General features: G+C 37.1%; 1 protein-coding gene across 2 annotated transcripts in view; it reads right to left on the bottom strand.

Moving 5' to 3' along the window:
* Positions 1-19,078, bottom strand: part of uggt1 (UDP-glucose glycoprotein glucosyltransferase 1) — a 237,291-nt gene that overhangs the window by 194,208 nt on the left and 24,005 nt on the right. For both annotated transcript variants that reach the window (XM_039760741.1, XM_039760749.1), the window contains exons 4-8: positions 17,242-17,372; positions 15,986-16,098; positions 11,544-11,718; positions 1,340-1,436; positions 1,166-1,244 (exon numbers count right to left, since the gene is read on the bottom strand). In XM_039760741.1, coding sequence (XP_039616675.1) covers positions 1,166-1,244; positions 1,340-1,436; positions 11,544-11,718; positions 15,986-16,098; positions 17,242-17,372 — 595 coding nt within the window. The remainder of the gene's footprint in view (positions 1-1,165; positions 1,245-1,339; positions 1,437-11,543; positions 11,719-15,985; positions 16,099-17,241; positions 17,373-19,078) is intronic.

Below are 19,078 nucleotides of genomic sequence, written 5' to 3'. Positions count from 1 at the left end.
TCACTACCCATAGCTCATGACCATAGGTGAGGGTAGGAATGTAGATCGATTGGTAAATTGAGAGCCTTGCCTTACAGCTCAGCTCCTTTTCCACCACGATAGACCGATGCAGAGCCCACATCACTGCAGATGCCGCACCGATCCGCCTGTCGATCTCACGCTCCATTCTTCCCTCACTTGTGAACAAGACCCCGAGATACTTGAACTCCTCCAGTTGGGGCAGGATCTCTCCCCCAACCCTGAGAGGGCACTCCACCCTTTTCTGGCTGAGGGCCATGGTCTTGGATTTGGAGGTGCGGATTCCCATCCCAGACGCTTCACACTTAGCTGTGAACCAATTCAGAAAAAAAAATTTGGATGGCATTTTCCCTCGCCCGGACGCGGGTCACCGAGGCCCCCCTCTGGAGCCAGGCCTGGAGGTGGGGCTCGATGGTGAGCGCCTGGTGGCCGGGCCTGCACCCATGTGGCTCGGCCAGGCACAGGCCGAAGAGGCAACGTGGGTTCCCCTTCTCATAGGCTCACCACCTATGGGAGGGGCCAAGGAGGCCGGGTGCAGTGTGAATTGGGCGGTGGCCGAAGGCAGGGACCTTGGCGGTCCGATCCTCGGCTACAGAAGCTGGCTCTTGGGATTATCTAGCCTTTTATAAAAATAAATAGAAACAGACTTGAACCTTGGCTGATGAAAAAGCCTTAATGACTTACAAAATACTACGAGTAACCAATCCTCACTCCATTTTTCTTCTGAAGAAATACTGTGATGCTTACTGGTTGAACTATTGCAACCTTCTTTAAAATTATCTTCTTGTATATAATATTAACACAATAAAATGTTGCTAGAATCATGACAAACAATGCATAATGCCAAAACTGGCTTTACAGGGCTGCTGAATAGGGGAGGTAGGGTCTTCAGTTCAAAAGCTCGATTTCACTTGATTGTACTTCAGTTTTTTTTCATAGGGGTTTTAATACTGTTTGCTGTTTTTTTGTGTTGTTCCTTGCTGACTCCCATTAAACCCTATTGTATGAGAATCTTTGTCATCTACAGTTTCCGTGAAAACACGAGATTACAATTTTTTCTTTGCCATCACCACAAACACAGTTTAAGTACGTATTCCTTTACTTATCTTGCTAATTTCTTAATTAATTAATACTTAAATACATTTACCTAAGTTTTCCAAACAGGAATCCATGAACTTCATCTACTGGATCATTTTCTCCAAACACTGTAGCATTCACCTCTGCACCTTAAAAAAATGGTGTGAAACATATTAAGCAACATAATAAATCTTAAATTCAACTACAACCAGAAGAGATCAAATCAAATCATATTAAAATTTACCTTGAACTTGAGTATCATCCTTTGCTTTGTATTCTTGGTTTTTGATTGCCAGTTCAACACCATATCCAGAGAGGAAAACTTTATTTTTACTTGGATTCTACAAAAAAAAAAATGCAGGTGACTTGGATTCTAATATCTTTAGCTACATTAACTAAATGCCTATGTATAAGGAATCTTAATTTTTTTATACTATTACTTTCTTTGAAAGGTTAGTCGAGAATGGTTCTTTGAGAATTTCACTGACGGAGATATTTATGAACAAATTGTGGTTCTGGCTGAAACAACCGGTACAGTCAACATACATTTCTATTGGTGAATTTTTATATACATTTTCAAAACAGGCAACAAATATCCAAGGAATTAATGACTTAACCTCAAGGGGAGTGCAATACTGGTACAGCATCACAACAGAACAAGCTTAATTAACTGGAACAAGACAGACACACACAATGGTAGAAATTTGAAAAGGAAACAAAGTATGGGAACATTTTGCTTAAACAAAAAATAAAAATGTAACACCTAGATGAGCTACTAACAGTCCAATCAATTCAAGTACTCTGTCAAAATTAGCTACCCTTGTCAAAAAAAAAAAAATCACTGAAGCCCACTAGATACTATCAATAACTTGTTTAGAAACTACAGTCACATATTGATCATCTTGCAGTTTTTAGTTTGAATCCAATTAATTTTTTTTAACATGCATCTGTAACATGCTTACTATAGATATACTACATTTCTCTCAAGAATCCTCTTTAATAAAACCCCTGTGTGCGTCCAGGTGTCCGTGTGTGTGTGTCTTTTGGTGAAATGCAGCATGTGCGAGGCTCGGTCACGACACACGACCGGCATCGTGGGCGTAGCACACACACTGGAAGCTGAACACACAGTGAATGGCATAGCCGCGGCCGCACATGATAAGCAAATAAAGGACATCGCTGCTGGGGAGACCGTGGACGCACACACACTGGAAGCTGGGCACACAGTGAATGGCGTAGACGCAGCCACGCATGATAAGCAAATAAAGGACAGCACTGCTGGGGAGAGTGCTGATTGGGTAGTTGCGGCTGCGCACATAAAATCCATTGGTGGGGAGACGCCACGCATACTGCCCTGTGCATGTTTACTAACTATCTACTAACAACACGCCACCCACACAAAAGGACACGTCAAGTAGGACAAAAGACACAGACACTCAAATCGTATTTAAGCAACATCTCCTGGAAGAACGGTCAGCTCAGCAAGTAAACATCAACAAAAGAAAGGCTGAAAGACAAAGAAAAATATGAGCAAATAGATCGATTGTAAAAAAGAAAATGAGCGTCAGAATATTCCCCGTATTGATTTGGCTCTATCCTCTACTAATTTACCCTTTACCATAAGAAGGCGACAATTTCCAGTTACATTAGCCTTTGCCAGAACAATTAATAAAGCTCAAGGGCAAACCTTAGAAAAAGTTGCAGAACCAGTGTTACAGTTATATGTTGCATTATCAAGAGTTAGAAGTTTTACAGATGTTGTTGTCAATGTTGTAGATGGTCCTGAACAAGAGTGTTTACAAAAAATGTTGTCTATAATGAAATTTTATTGAAAAATTTCCTGAAAAAAAATTCTTAAATATCTTCTTCAGATATTGTGTATTACAGATTGTTATAAAGTTGTACACTAAGGCAATATTAATTATACTTACTGTATTGTCATATATGTTTCTATTTTATTTTTAATATTATTTTACTTTAGGCTTCTAGGAAAAATATTTTTAACAAAAAATTAAGACAACAAACAGAATGAGGTCAAGGTCCCTTGCCATTTAATATAGACTGTTCCTAATAATGTTTATGCAATACTGTTCTAGCGCCCGTAATTGTAACGGCCTTAATGTCTAGTAAGTAAATAAAAGGTGTCAGCTGCCATAATGAATAGATCATCTGATCAAAATAAAAAATGTAATATTTGATATTTTACAAATATCAACCAATAACCTCATACCTATCCCTTCTTTAAAAATCTGAGCAGGCATGAAAACATTTTGTGGCATTTTAACCATCAGATAGCCAATAGTCTTTATTTAAACTTTCACAAAAGACACACTTGAGATTTCACGTGCATCTAGGTAATTAAGTATATGAAACACAGAATCCACTGGGAGTATTCCTTATCAGATTCACTAAGAGGGCACCTTTTCATGCACCAAAGCATTTATCAGTGTTTTACTATGAATAAGCTCACACTTTTATTTGAATATTAAGTAACTAATCATCAAAGTAAGCAAAATGCATTTAACAAATTATTTTAAAAATGTATTAAGTCTAGTAGTCCAAAATAGTCCACACATTTTTAAAGTATCTCACAATGGAACAGTGTCATGTTGGCCAGAGCCTATTGTGGCTACATAAGATGAATGAATTTAGTACTATTTAGTCTTAAAAAAATAAAGTTACAAAAATAAGAAAATTAAAAGTATGTTACAAAAAGCACAAATTTCTTTTGTATTATCAATAAACTCATTCAAGTTGGTGTAATTTAGCAGCAACATTTTCAAATATTGTGAACTTTAAATAAAACATGTCTGTCTGTGTACAATATTTTTGATGAGTTGTGCCTATGTAATTATTACCCATGACTCGGGCAAAAACAACAGGGGCCAATAAATGTAGAAGAATTACTGTGAACTCTATTTTCCTTAGTTTAATTATAGTGATAAATAATAGAATAGCTTATTTACTCTATAGACCCATCTATTTATTCAGTGCCATATTTTTGGTACTTACAATCTGCACCACAATATGAATGGGTACGTGTGGGAATTTTTATTGATTAAAACAGCCACCCAGGAGGATGCCATAATAATGTGGGATTAATCCATTAATTTGGCAAGGCTGCTACTTTATTTAGCTTTACCTTTCTCTGCTGTGGGAGGCGGGTCTCTGACATTTAAATTTCTATCAAGGTAAGTGAGGCACACTCATTTTTAGAAGAAACGGAATACAATTTATTGATAAACATAAGGAGTATAGAAATATAACTGCATATAAATATTGACATAGAAGACTGGACACAGGCAGACAAGACAGACAAACATAAAACATATAGGCTGGCTGTTTAATGGTATTTAGAGTTCTACTTTATCTTGGTGCAGGTAAATAGATTTATGATACCAAGTCTTTATAGATGATGTCAGATGTTGTGTGGAGTTGTGCTTTGTTGTTCTTCCGGATTCCAGTGGAATATTCTTCATGCATTGGAGTGTACTCTTTCTATTTGCTGCATGATCTTTGTCAGTGCTGTGCTGCTCCTTCCTCTGCTTGTTTTCTGTTGCTAGGCTCTTTGCTGTGCCATCTGCATTCTAGGGAAAAGAAATTGTTTCTGGCACAAGAGTGTAGATGGTGAAGTTCCCTTCTTGAAGTGAAGCTCATAGCTTTTGTTTTGAAAAATGATTTTAGAAAGTCATTTTGGAGAGTTCCCCCACTCCCAGAGGTCCCAGAGAGGATGCCCTCAGAGAATCCCCAAGGAGTTCAGTGAGTATCCAGCGAATATCCCAGAGAGAAATTCTTCTACCTCAAGCGATGGCGTGCATATGGTCTTAATGGAAAGTTGAACCTCCTCCAGATTAAATTAAAGTCATTTCCAGGTAAAATATCAGTATCTTCGAATAGGTGGGTTATTCTTTCCATCTTAGTTGTCATCCCTTGAATGACAGGTCTTTGACCTTGCTTGAGTCTATTTCATGCTTTCTGGCTCAAGAGATCTGCAGTGGAGCCTCTGCAGAGATGTCAGGTCACTTCTGATTTACACCTTTCTTATCAGATGAAGTCCAGGCATATCCTCATACAAGCTGAAGTTTAGTCACTTAGTTTGCAATGCAAGTGGGGGTTTTGTGCAGCTGGGTGCCTGCACCCTGTTAAATCTTCTTTCTTAACTGGTCTGGTATACCACTAAAGAATAACAGAATGATCTGCAGAGAACAACACCACACCGAATGGCCTCAACTACATAACATGTTTGCCAACACAAATACTAAGACCAAGTGGAACACAGCAGCACCCTGAGAATCCCCATACGCCTGCAGTACCTGCCACAAATTACTGCATAGTACACAAGCATAAGGTTTTTCCAAATTCAAAAGCACACATAGACAGGTATAGCAGATTCTCATAACCTCTCAAATATATATTGAAAGGTAGAGAGTTGATCCATGATCGCCAATTCTGAACATAATGCTCCTTCTCATACGGGGACTGGAAAGATATTTTTGGTAGAGGAATGTGCTGCCTTAAAAGTTGGAAAACACCCACTTGTGACCTTTTTAAACCATTCACTCTCTAATAAGAAGTACTTTTTATTTCTGGACCTCTATCACTGAGCCACTAGTGACCTTTGGAGTCTCTGCACCTCCAACTCCATTCAAACAGCATGTATGCACCAGGTTTAAGAATACATCAATGATATCCAGAGGTTATGTCAACATTTAATCACCCTTGCAAAGTTACCAAATGGTTTACTAAAATCTTTTCAATGCTGTCTAACAATAATGGCCATAACAACCTTTACCTACATATGTTGTATAATTTTGGTCACTGCCTTAGCTGTCACCTTTTTGACGCATCTTATTCAATTCTGATGTACAGAAGAGCTCTCTTTTCACTTTGATAGCTTCCTTTACAGTTGTATTCCACCAACAGGTCCAAGGGTTGCCACCATGACAGGGACAATTTGGAAGTAGCCCTTTGTAAGTACCTCCACTACTGACACTTGTAAACGTGGTCGATTAGGTTTCACGGAGGATACAGTTAGATTACAGTTACATTTTACATTTACAGTTACATTTTTTTCTGTTCTGCAACCAAATTGACATTGAAGTGATCCTCAGGTCCACCAGAATAAACTTAATTATACAACACCAAGATGGGGGCTTGTGATTATCCTCACACCCACCCAAGGCCTCCTCCATGGGACAACTTCAGAGTAGGAGAGAGAAACTACTCTTCATTGTGGAGTTGAAGTCCATTTCCAATGCTTTGAATAGAGGTGAGTCCACTCATATCTAGCCAGTATTTTTCAACCTCCAACTTGAGTTCTGGTTTGTTCCCAGTAAATGAAAATAATTTACAAATCGAATACTTCTCTTAATATGCTATGAAATGTACTGTATATTTATTGAGTGCTTATACCAAACCTTCTTGACCCTTTTTTTCAACTAGCAAGCATAATCAACATTAAAGTGCCTTTTTGTAACCAAGTTCAATCTTACTAAACAAAGCTTTTATAGCAGAAAACATAATTTTATATACCTCCACAGACTTCAATTTTATGATGTTAGAGTTCTTCTAAGAGTTCCTGTAAGTTCACAACACATTACCTTTATTAGGCATTTAAAAAAAAACAATCAAGCAAATAAATTGTTCCAAGATTTTTTTTTTTTTTAATCACACACAGACAAACAGCTCTTGCTACTTTGCTGTTCCTTTTACAAGAAGAGATTAGGGAGATGTGTTTTACTGACTAAGAATACTAAGCTCTTAAGTATGAGAAGCACTTGTCTGAATAGACAGAAAAGCAAGGTAATTATCCTACAAAATAAAAAAGCAATGATAAAATAATTATAAAAATGAAGCTGCTCTATTTAAAATAGATTAGTTTTAGTTTACCATGCTGGCTTAATAGTATTTTATGCATGTTCTCTGAAGAGAATTACTAAGACATTTAAATTATTTTAAAATTTTTAGTATTTTACAATTATACAACATACAAAACTCACTCCTTTTTTGATTGAATATCGTTCACTTACTTCACAACCACAGCTCTAAAGTACAGTATAGTATAAACAACATACTGTGGATTCTGAAAGTATTCATATCCCTTTACTTTCTGCACACTTAATTGTGCTGTAGATTTAATTTTAAATGGGCAGGATTGTCATTTTTCTTTATCAATCTACACTCAATAACTTATAATGACAAAGAGAAAACTTTTTAGAAAGGATTGCTAATTAATTAAAAATCAAAAACTGAAGTCTCTAATTCATACAAGTATTAAGACCTTGAATTTAAAAATCTGTAAAAGACCCTTTTGTAGCAGTTACAGCTTTGTATCTTCTTAGGTAATTCTGTACAAGTTTTCAACACCTGGAATTAGACAGCTTACCCCATTCTGCCTGGTAGATCATCTCAAGCTCCATTAGACTGGATGTAAAGCATCTGTAAACTGCCATATTAAGCTGTGTCCACAGATATTCTACGAGGTTCGGATCTGGTCTTTTGCTGGGTCACCCAATGACAGACTGAGGCTTGTCTTGAAATGATTTGGCAGTATGCTTTGGGTCACTGTTGTACTGAAAGGTGAACTGTCACTCAACATGAAGTTGCATTCACTTTGAAGCTAGTTTTCTTTAAGGACATCTGTGCATTTGGCTACATTTATCTTTTCCGCAATTCTGAATAGTCTTCCTGCCCCTGCTGCAGAAAAACACCCCCATAGCATGATGATTCCGCTACCATACTTGACCATAGGATGGCATTAGGCAGGTGATTAGCGGTGCATTGCTTTTAACTGACATAGTGATAGGGTTCTGTCTAAAAAGTTCAATTTTTGCCTCATTGAATAAGAAAATCATTTTCGTCATGTTCTCAAGAATCTTTAAATGCGGTTTGGCATACTCCAAAATGGCTGTCATATGCCTTTTACATAAGAGTGACTTCTGAGATTGTCTTAGAGATTCTCCCTATCTTAGCAGTTGATATCTGAAGTTCTGCGAGAGTAACCATTGGGTTCTTGATCACCTCCATGACCAAGGCCCTTCTCGCCTGGTTACTCAGTTTGGCAGGACAGTCAACTCTAGGAAGAATCAAGGTGGTTCCAAACTTCTTCCATTTCACAATTTAAAGCCATTATTCCAGAAACACTTAAAGCCTTAGAAATGGTTTCATACCCTTTTTCTGATTTACACCTCACAACAATTTAATTGCAGGTCTACAGAGAGTTACATGGACTTCTTGGCTTGGCTTTTGCCCGGACATACAGCATAAATTGTGTGACCTTATATGCGCAGGTGTGTGCCTTTCTAAACTATATCCAATCAATTTCATTTGCCAAAGATGCACTCCAGTCATGTTCTAAATATATAATAGATTATTAGTATAGATAATTAAAGCAAACGGAACACAACTGACCACAATTTGGAGGGGCACAGCAAGGGGTCCAAACACTTATATAAATAAGAGATTTGAGTTTTGATTTTTAATAAATTTTTAAACCTTCCTGAAAACAACTTTTCACTTAGTCATTATTGTTTACTGAGTGTGAATTGAGCGGTTAAAATGGTAAATTTATTAATTTAATATTATATCCACAGCACAATACAGTGTGCAGAAAGTGAAGGGGTCTGAATACTGTCTGAATCCACTGTACAAAACAATGGAGTGCAAGAATTATGCAAAAGAAAAACATAATTGCTACTTAATATTAAAAAAGCTGCTGGTTATTGTCATATTATGCTTAGTATACAAGATATAAAAAATGTGAACCCTTTAAACAATCCCTAATGTTAACTGAATATACCGAATACAACATTATGCTGAAAATGGTACTCGGAAATAAAAGGAATATTGATTTTTAGTATTGAAGTGATAAGAATCATCATCTGTGAATTAAACTCCTCTGCCCAATTCTGCATTTAACATGCTGTATTTGTCATTTTAGTTTTCCATCTAACCTAAACCATTAACATCTTTACTGTGGTTGTGTGGGTGCAAGAGCTTATGTCAGGATTAACTTGTTGCAACACTACTACATGCTATTTGCAACTGACCCAGGCACAAACTACATCTGTGGCACCATACTGCTTCAGTCTGCATCTCCAAGCAAACAAATAAGTTCAATATTTAAATGACAGCATCAGCAACCATTTGGGGGACTTCAGGGATGAAAGGGATTTTAATACATTTTTTGTCAGTGCTGCAGCCTCAATATAAATTACTTTTGAATTTCCATATTTTGATTTGTATATGGAATTAAAGTGCTGTTTGGTTTGGAGTTTGTTCTACATGTCAGTGATTATCTAGGTGTTAGAACAGTAAGTTTGGTCTTAATGCATGCTTCCAACATTGAAAAATATTATAAAGTACAGAACATTATTAATAATAGAACAATGTCTAGGATTAATCTTCACTATGGTAAGTCATTGTTTGCAAAACTTCCATCTTTCATCTGTTAAAACTGGAACCTTCAGGACTTCATTTTTGGACTTTGTTTATGTTTGTTTTTATCTGCTTACAATTTTTTTCTTTTTTAGTTTTACAAATTGCAATCAATTTATTATACTGCAATGTGCTTTTTTTGAATTCTTTTCCCCAGATTATTACTTGCCTCTGAAGGGTGGGTAGTGAGCCTAGTCTGAGCTGGGTGAAGGCTAGTTATTCATAAAAATAAAATAAAAAGCAGATGTAATCTTTGCAAATCTAGGTCAAGTTGTTAAGGGGACAATAGCTCTTCACAGAGTACACCCTTACACCAAGGTAGTGTAAAGACATCAGTTAAAGTTTTCTCTCTCCATTTATATTCTGAAAGAGCTAAATCCAATTTTATTACTACAACAGATAAATCTTATTCTAGCAGCATCAGGCTCAAAGGAACCAACCTTGGACATGAGAAACTCATTTGCACAGGAAAAACTCACAGAATAAGACACTCACTTATACTTGACCAAATTCAAGCTACTAATTACTCCAACACATGTGCCTTTTAAATACAGAATGAGAAAGTCACAGAGAAAAATACATCTAAGAAAAGGAGAACAAGCAGAATTCTCACAGATAATACTTTTAATAGAATCCAAATCTTGTCCACAGCTGTGAGGAAGTAACAGTAACATCTGAGAAACCCAGTCCAGAGCTGTGAGGAAGTAATGATAACACCTGAGGCACTGTGCTGCCATACTTCACAAATAGTGAATCCCAAAGTTAGCAAAGCAGGGGCCTATGAGCACTGCATATCTGTATCAATTGTTTTCATATTTACATAAGACACTTTTAAGACAAATTAAACATGTTGCTGTTAACTCGGGACTGCCCATCAGATTTTTTTTGGACCATACAGCTTTAGACATTGACAGCCAGAGATGAGGAAAAACAGTATACAGTAACAAAATAGTCTATCAGGTAAAAAAAAATAAATATGTAAATAACAAGTGCAAAATAGAACCTCATTAATAAAATCACAATTTAGAAAATTAAACACAAAATTACAAAAAAAAAAAAAACATGAGTAATGAGCAAAGTTTAGTCAAGTCAAGTTGGGGAGCATGCCATGGTACAGTGCATTGCCGCACCCACCACATGACAAAACAGCTCGGGATCCTGGTTAGCAACCACCCAGGCAGATAGGCGATCCAGATCCACCCTCTGGAAATGACCCTCTATCTGCCGCCGCCAGGTGTTACGTGGGTGACTCCTTGGCCTGTGTTCCAGCCACTCGGGTACTCAACAATGACGATCCTATGAGCTGGAACACACTTTGGGAATCGCACCACGTGGCCATAATGCTGTAACTGACGCTCCCTCACAATGTAGGTAACATGCCTCATTTGGGACTTCATGAGCAACCTCTCATTTGACACAAAGTCAAACCAACGGTACCTAAGGAGTCTCCGAACAAACACAGTACCAAAAGAACCCAGTCTTTGTGTCAAATCACTGGCACAAACCATATAGCAAGACAGGAAGCACCAGGACTCTAAAGACTTGGACCTTTGTCCTTTTGCATAGATATCGGGAGCACCACACTCCCCTTTCCAGCGACCTCATGACCCTCCCTGCTCTCCCAATCCTACTTACTTCATTGGAAGGGTCACCAGAGACATGAATGCCACTGCCAAGGTAAGTAAACCTCTTGACAAGGTCGAGACTCTCACTGCAGACAGACACACTGCTGATGGCTGTGCCTAAGAGGTCATTAAAGACCTGAAACTTGGTTTTTATCCAGGACACTCGCAAGCCCAGATACTCAGACTCCAAGTATAGGGTCCTGCTTAAATATATCAGTTAATTAGGGCAGAAGAACCACAGATGACCACAAATAAGAGACCTGGCAAATCAGCTTAGTTTGCTGTATTGTCAAAGGCACTGCAATGGCCATGAAAGGTGCAAGCATGATTCCTTACAAAGAAGACTCATTTAAGTAATAAGAAAAGCATTTAAAAGTAAGCAATTACCGCAATGTAATGTCTGAGAACATAGGTAATCTCTCCACGGTTAACCTTTGACACAAGAAGCTGGTGAAACTGGGAGAATTCTTTGGTGCCCATTTCAGCATACAAGATAACTACAGGTGCAATTGGATTTGACAATGTGAATCTGTGATCTCCTTTAAATAAAAAAGGTCTTGGTCTTAAAAAGAAAAGAACAAAAAAAAATTTAGTTTTATGCATAACATTTACTTGTAACAATTTCCTTATTCCATTTCATGAAAAATTAGCATAAAAAGGGTTTGAGTTCTCTAGAGTAGCTTACCTTACTTTAACACATGAAAACATTTTTATATTTCCCATTTCCACACAGAGATAAATTACTTAATTAAAACCACTGTGCTTGGTCTACAATAAATTTCAAGGAGGCAATATTCCGATAATCTTCAATATTTTTGAAGGGACACCATTCCAGATGGGGGTTAATGTTCAAATAACATGAAAGCAGCAAAATAAATTTCCTTTTTTTTTTTTTTTTATTAAAAAAGTAGTTCTGGGCGGTATGACCAAAATTCTATATCATGGTATTTTTCAAAACTATACCGATTTCAGGGTATTCAACAGTATTTTTTTTCCCTTGCATGAATGGATGTTAACCACATTTTCCATTGCAATTGCTGCAATAGACTAGCTAAGAATAACCTATTCCACTGTCATGAGAAATGCACATTGTACAAAATAACATTTTAATGTGAACACAAGTATTAATACAGGTTTGCATGGCCCCATAAAGTGACAGTTTTCAAGAGGGTGGCACTAATGAAGAGAAGGAATCACATTGCATGACAGTTGCAGTCAAAATATATATCATTTTTATTGAACAAATCTTGCAAACAACTTAAACTATAATTTTGACAACATATTTTCAACCATTCAAAGAGGCATTTAGACTTAGTAAAATATCCAGAGGAGCTTGTCAAAAGTTGTTTTGTACTGAACATGTCTTAGAAAAGGAATGAATCCTTCTATATAAAAGCGGTCGGGATTGTCCTTCCGTCCCGTGAGTGCTACGCAGGCACGGAGTTTCACACATGCCCCGTCCATTTTGCAATGCACGATGGGATTTGTAGTTTCGATTTTCCAGGTAAAAGATGATTTTCTACTCTAGACTATGCGTTATCTTCTTCTTCTTTCTTACTATATAAAAGCGGTCGGGATTGTCCTTCCGTCCTGTGAGTGATTCCGCTTATCACAGACTTACTACTTGCAGTATGGCGACATGATGTGAGCAGAGTTCTGGTGCTCCCATCGTTCCCTTGCTTTCATGCACGATGCGCTGGAAAAATAGACAAAATTATGTCTCTGGAAATAATTAATGTTGATGGACTACAAATGCCTCACTGCGTAATAAATATCAGTGGGGTTCAAAAGGGCGACCTCAATATAGAAAAAAAGTTTAAATTTCATCACAAAAATAACAGAAACTACGAGTATTAAAGTAATACCGCTCAAATGCAATATAATAAAATTAATGAGTTTGTATAAAATATCAAATTGATCTACATATTGAATTGCCTTAAGAAGTGGTCAACTTAAAGGTCGGTCGCCTTAAAAGGCGGGTGAGCCTAGTAGTAAATATTTTTTGTAAACCAACTACACTTTCTGTTAATGTTAACAATCTCTGCCTACTGACACATCAGCTATATGGGTTGTTATGGTATTGGTTATCTTGATCCACTGCTTGCTTTTTTTATCATAGGCAGTACCACTAGCAAACAAGTCTACAAGTGTCCTATAGCTTTTTCAGTTTTACCCAAGGACGTGGAGGGTGCCAATCTTCCATGCATTCATTGTACTCCAAAGCATTTGTGCGGCTAAGGTGGTGCAGCAAATTGCTTGTGTTGCTGCCTCTGGAGACAACTTTAGCTTTACAGCATTTGCAGTAAACAGTTATTTGGTCCACATCCGACCTTTTAAAACCAAAGTATCTCCAGACAACAGACATGGCTCCTTTTTTCAGCAAAAGTTCTTCTGTGTCATCATAATCAACTGTATCGTCTGCTACAGCTTCAGTTTCAGAATGTTCTTTGTCCATTTTCTCCGCTCGAAAGCTCCACTAATGGCTGTACTCTATTGCATTTGTGTTTAGCGGTGTAGCAGTGAAAAAGGTCCCCCCTTAAATAGTTTCCCGCTGTGTCACATTCCGAACATTGTTTAGGCTATTTAAACCGGTATTGTGGTGTAAGGAAAATCCATATCATAACAAAAATAAAAAACGTTTTTCGGTATGAACCGGTATACCTCCCAGCACTAGTTTTAAATAACTCAAACATTACTTAAAATTTAAAAGCTCTCCAATAGACTGCATCCTATTAAATTTCACTAAACTCTGCTATTATGGGTTCACAACCCCATGTTCTACACTGTTTTGATAATGGAATGAGTTTTATAGCAGAGTGCAAACATTTAAACTAGTACTTAGTATTAATCAGTATTAGTACATTTTAAATAATACTTACAAGTTCTCATTAAAAAAAATATACATGCAAAAATCAGCACTGTTTTTCCACTTTGAAAATAATATTCATAATTTTACCCCTAAAAAGTTTTATTCTTCAGTCTTTTTGAAAAAGATTGTCCAGCATATTTGGACTATGGCATTTAAATGATCAGTGAGTTTTGGCTAGAATATTGCAGGGATGTTATGGTGTATAGGTTGTGTGAAAATTGTAGCCTTCATCTTTCAAAGAGAGTTACTTAGAATTTCTGTCCTGGAAAATGCAAAGATTTATTAGGAGGAATGTCCTTCTCATATCTTCTATTAAAGAGCTAGAGTTTATCACTAATATGACTGTGCAGTTCCTTGAGAAGAATGAAAAGACTAAGTGCTACAGTGGTGCTGAGAAGTTTGTGAACTCTTTCGAAATTTTTCAATTTTTCCATAAATTTGATCAAAATGTGATATGATCTCCATCTAAATTATAATATTGGAAATAGAGAACACAATATCAATAATAGAAAAAAACACTCAAATTTTATTATTTTACATTTATTTATCCAAAATTAAATGTCTGTTGCAATAAAGTAGAGCTGGACAAAAACCTGGAAAAAATTAACACAATAACTTCTTTCAAAGCAGTCGATATCGATGTATAGCACAATATAAATCAAATCACTGTTTCTGCCAAACTTAAAGGTTCATTTTTACTCTTATGTGACATATGAAGATGTCAGAAGATTAATTTTATTAATAATAATAATACATTTTATTTATATACTGCCTTTCCCACGCTCAATGTGCTTCACAGAGTCTACGGAAGAAACAGCAGGTATATGTAACATTGGATACAAATGTCTTCTGAAATGTTACAGCAGGAATGACTTCAACCAAATGTTTATAGTAACAGACATTCAGTCCCAAACATCACCTTGGAAGATCTGATTACATTTTAAGTGAAATTATGCAAAAAGAAAAAAGAAAAAAAAAAATCTAACGGTTTGCAAATTAAATTCCTGAAAATTATATATATATATATTCATTCCATGGAGAATAAAAGCAATTTTTGCAGGAAGTCATTTTGAAATATCTTGAATTGCACATCACATATCTTAAGTCTGTATTTATTGTGCAATCTCATAATGCACTGGAACTTACTTCTTATGGAACTGTACTATAAATACCTCGAAATTAATATTTGATAAATGTTAAAATGAACAGAGGATCATTTTAAGTTATCGTGAAATCTATTTGTGATATCAATGCATTTTCAGGTTCTCTTTAATTTTAATTTTTAATTATGGCTTGCCATATTATGACCCGGAATGCTCACTAACTGTGCAATTAGTGAAAAGAAAAAACATACTGTTTGATAATTCACTCAAGTGTAAACTGCAAACACTGTATATGGATTTGGTCCAAAAATTCCTGTGTATGGAATTATGTAAATTAATAATCAAACTGCATATAAATTGCTAAATTTTAGATATCTAGAAGTTGTTTTTATAAAGACTGAAAGAGAAATATGCTGTACATATAAAACAGTTGCCTGCTTTGGCTTGTTTTCACAAGGAGGAATTTGAAACAGACATAAAGAAGGATACCTTATACACTGATGCCTCCAAGTTCTTAATATGCATCATTTGCATTTATAAAATAGAAAAACTATATTAAAAAAATGTTTTTCAACTTTCAGCTAAAATAATAAAATTTACTTAAAAGAAGCATTTAAGCAAACTGATTGTAAAACTAAAGCTAATTTTGTATACTGTATTTCTATAATTGCATTGCTTGTATGGCTAGGTAATTTACTTAATGTCACACAAAAAGTAAAAGGCCTCCAAAATTAATGCCATCAAGCAAGAAAAAACAATTAGCCTCTGTAAATTAAAGCTACATTTTTGGAAGGATTATCTGTTATATGTTTATTTAAATAAATTTAATACAAATGGTAACCACACATTTACTTTACCTCTCTGATGCAGACTCCAGCAGATTTGTTAAACTTTTTGGATCGCATGTACTCTCCCCATGAATGCTAAAGAAAGCACTGCAGTCTGGAGGTGGGGATTCATTTGCTGCGATCTGTAAAAGAAAAAAATGTAACCATTAGTAAGTTTATATATACACAGACACATAGATATACATACATACTATTTTTCCATTTGTCACTCAAATTTCTGAACCAATTAACCCAATTTGTTGGTCAGAAACCAACACTGCACTAAATTACTACAGTTCCAGTTCACAAATACACTTGCATTCCAGAACAACTTGGCCTACCTAAATGTTCCTAATTTGCCTCTCTTATCCTACCTTCCACATTATTTTAGTGTAAAGAACCCAGATGATTAGGACTGAAGAGATTTTTGGGTTGGATGGCCTGTTCTCATCAAAATTGTTCTAATGTTGGAGAAAAAAAGACAGGATACAGAGAAAACGTTTCCAGGGATAACACGTGAACCTGACACTGTCTGACCAAACTAATATTCAAAACTCGGCTCCTGGAAAAATGAATGAGTAGCACAAACTGACTGCAGCTCCCCTGGGAAAGTGGAGGACTCTCTTTTAAGCTTGACCTAGGAATACTTCCAGTGTCCAAATCATTTTCTCTAGGATGCACTTTTAGGTCAGGTGGAACCACCCTAGAGCATGGAATTCAACTAATATGTGGTTCCAGATAGTTCCCTGTGGTGGCCCACAAGGAACCAGAACTCAAATGCTGCCCTGTCAGGAGCTCGTCACCCAGTGCATGAAGGGAGGTGCTGTGAATGGGAGGCAGCTTCCCACTGTGTCACATTTCTTCTGGCCTACCAACTGGGAAAAAGACTGCTAACCATCCTGGTCAGTATACCCCCTCCATCAAGGTTGTCAGTCCATTATGCTGGCCTCCCAACCAGGTAAGGAAATTACATTCCTTACTGCCTGCAGTCTTAGTGCCCACCTGCTCCTGGCCGGGAATGGGATTGTCACAACTCCTTTCCTGACCATCCGTTACACTGGCTTCCTGGCCAGGTAGTGGAAGAAGGTTCATCCTGGGTAAGATGCCACTCCATCCATTACAATATGTACTCTAAAATCATCTGCTGGTGAAAAACCTAGACTGCATTGAAAAGAAGCACTTCATTTATGACAGATTCTGAAGGTTCAGAGCTCTCAGAGTGTTTGGTCAAATTATGACCTAAACAACATAATAAAAAGTATCCAAAAATTCTTAGATAACCTTACCTGTTGAAAGGACTGCACTGTTGCAGAATATGCACGCAAAGACAGAGCAAATTTCATCAAATTAAGCTGCAGAGCAGTGAGGAATTGGCTAGCTCTCTTCAGGATGAGATGATAGTAAGACTGATCAGTGCCTGAGTAAAAAAACAAAAAAAAAAAGAAAGAAAAGCTAAGAAACTGCTGCCCAAACTAAGTACCATAAACAGATTTACAGATTGACAGAATTAACTTATTACTCCCCAAGGACAAATGAAAACTTTCTAGAAGCTCTGGGAAAAAAAAGAATTAAAAAATTAATATGGAGTATATAAAAGCCTAACAAAATATATAGTAAAGCCTGGCAAAGGTACACAAGTTGTTTTTTTGTACAGCTCCACCACAATAAAACCATATAGCGTAACCTAGCTTCTGACTAGTTCCATAGACCGTGCCTTCTGCTTTACATTTGGGCTTACATTTAATTGAGAAAATAAAGTACAAACTTTTACGTGATACACGATATAGTCAAAAGTATGTGGACACACCTCCAAATTACTGAGTTTAGGTGTTTCATTATGAACAAGTGCATATAATGAAGCAGTCAACCATGCAAACTCCATTGACAAACATTGGCATTAGAATCAGTCTTACTGAATAACTATTAAATGTGGCATTGTCATAGGATGCCACCTTTACATAAGTCAGTACATTAAACATCTACTGTTCTTGATCAGCCATATTTAATAAGTGATATTGTGAAGTAGAAGCACTTGGGAGAAAATGACAGCTCAGACAGAATGTGGTAGGCAATACACACAGAATGAAGTCGCCAATTGCTGAAGTGCTTTGCTCTTAAAAATTGCCTTTGTTGCACCAACCATAACAGAGTTTAAAACTACCCCTAGAAGCAACATCAGCACAAGCATCTGTGCATCGGGAGCGTCATGAAATAGGTTCCTAAGGCTGAGCAGCTACACACAAGCCTAAGATCGCTATGTGAGTCAGCTGGAGTGGTGTAAAGCGCACTATTGGACTGGGGAGGTGGAAATATTTTCTTTGAAGTAATGAATCATGTTTCAATATCTGGCGGCCTGATTGACTAAATCTAAGGCTGGGCTAGGCTAGGCAATGTACCAAGTTCCTTGGTTTCAGCGAAGAGTACTGTTAGTGCTGCTGCATAAAAAGGCATTTTAGACAATTGAGCACATCCAAATTTGTGGCAACAGTTTGGAGACGGCCCTTTTCTGTTCCAGCATGACTGTTCCCCAGTGCACAAAGCCACGTTTGGTGTGGAGGAAATAGAGTAGGTTGCACTGAGAGAGCACTTACCTCAAACCTACTGAACTCCTTCGGGAACAGCGATTTCAAGTCACGGCCTCTCTTCCAAAATCAGTACATGACCTCACAAATGCTCTTTTGGCTGCACAGGCATAAGTCCCCAAGGACACACTCAAACATTTTGTGGCGTCTCACCAGAAGAGATAAAGCTATTAAAAACTTAATTGTTAGGGTGTGGTGTGGTAAAGTGAGGTCTGGAGCTGTTTAGCAGTTTTTAAATAATCGCCGCACTAATGTCTTTGTGACGGAGGGAGCGTGGATTTGTGGCAGGAGCAGTTCCTCTACTGCGCACTTCAATTAATGAATTATTTATTTATTGACATTTTGAAGCACTGCATTTTTTGGACACCTTGTTTGGTGAATTGTTTTTAGTAAAAGCACTTTCACCATCCCCTTGCTTGGTGAGTTTGTCCTCATCTGCTCAGCTCATCCAGGTCATAACTATTGATTGCGACGGGTTCAAGAGGCTCCCAAAAACAAGGAGGGAGCAAGGAGCCAACCTGGACCATCACTGGTGGCTGGG

This window comes from Polypterus senegalus, chromosome 1 (genome assembly GCF_016835505.1).
Source record: "Polypterus senegalus isolate Bchr_013 chromosome 1, ASM1683550v1, whole genome shotgun sequence".
Taxonomy (NCBI): domain Eukaryota; kingdom Metazoa; phylum Chordata; class Cladistia; order Polypteriformes; family Polypteridae; genus Polypterus; species Polypterus senegalus.
This window is presented reverse-complemented; position numbering and strand designations above follow the sequence as displayed.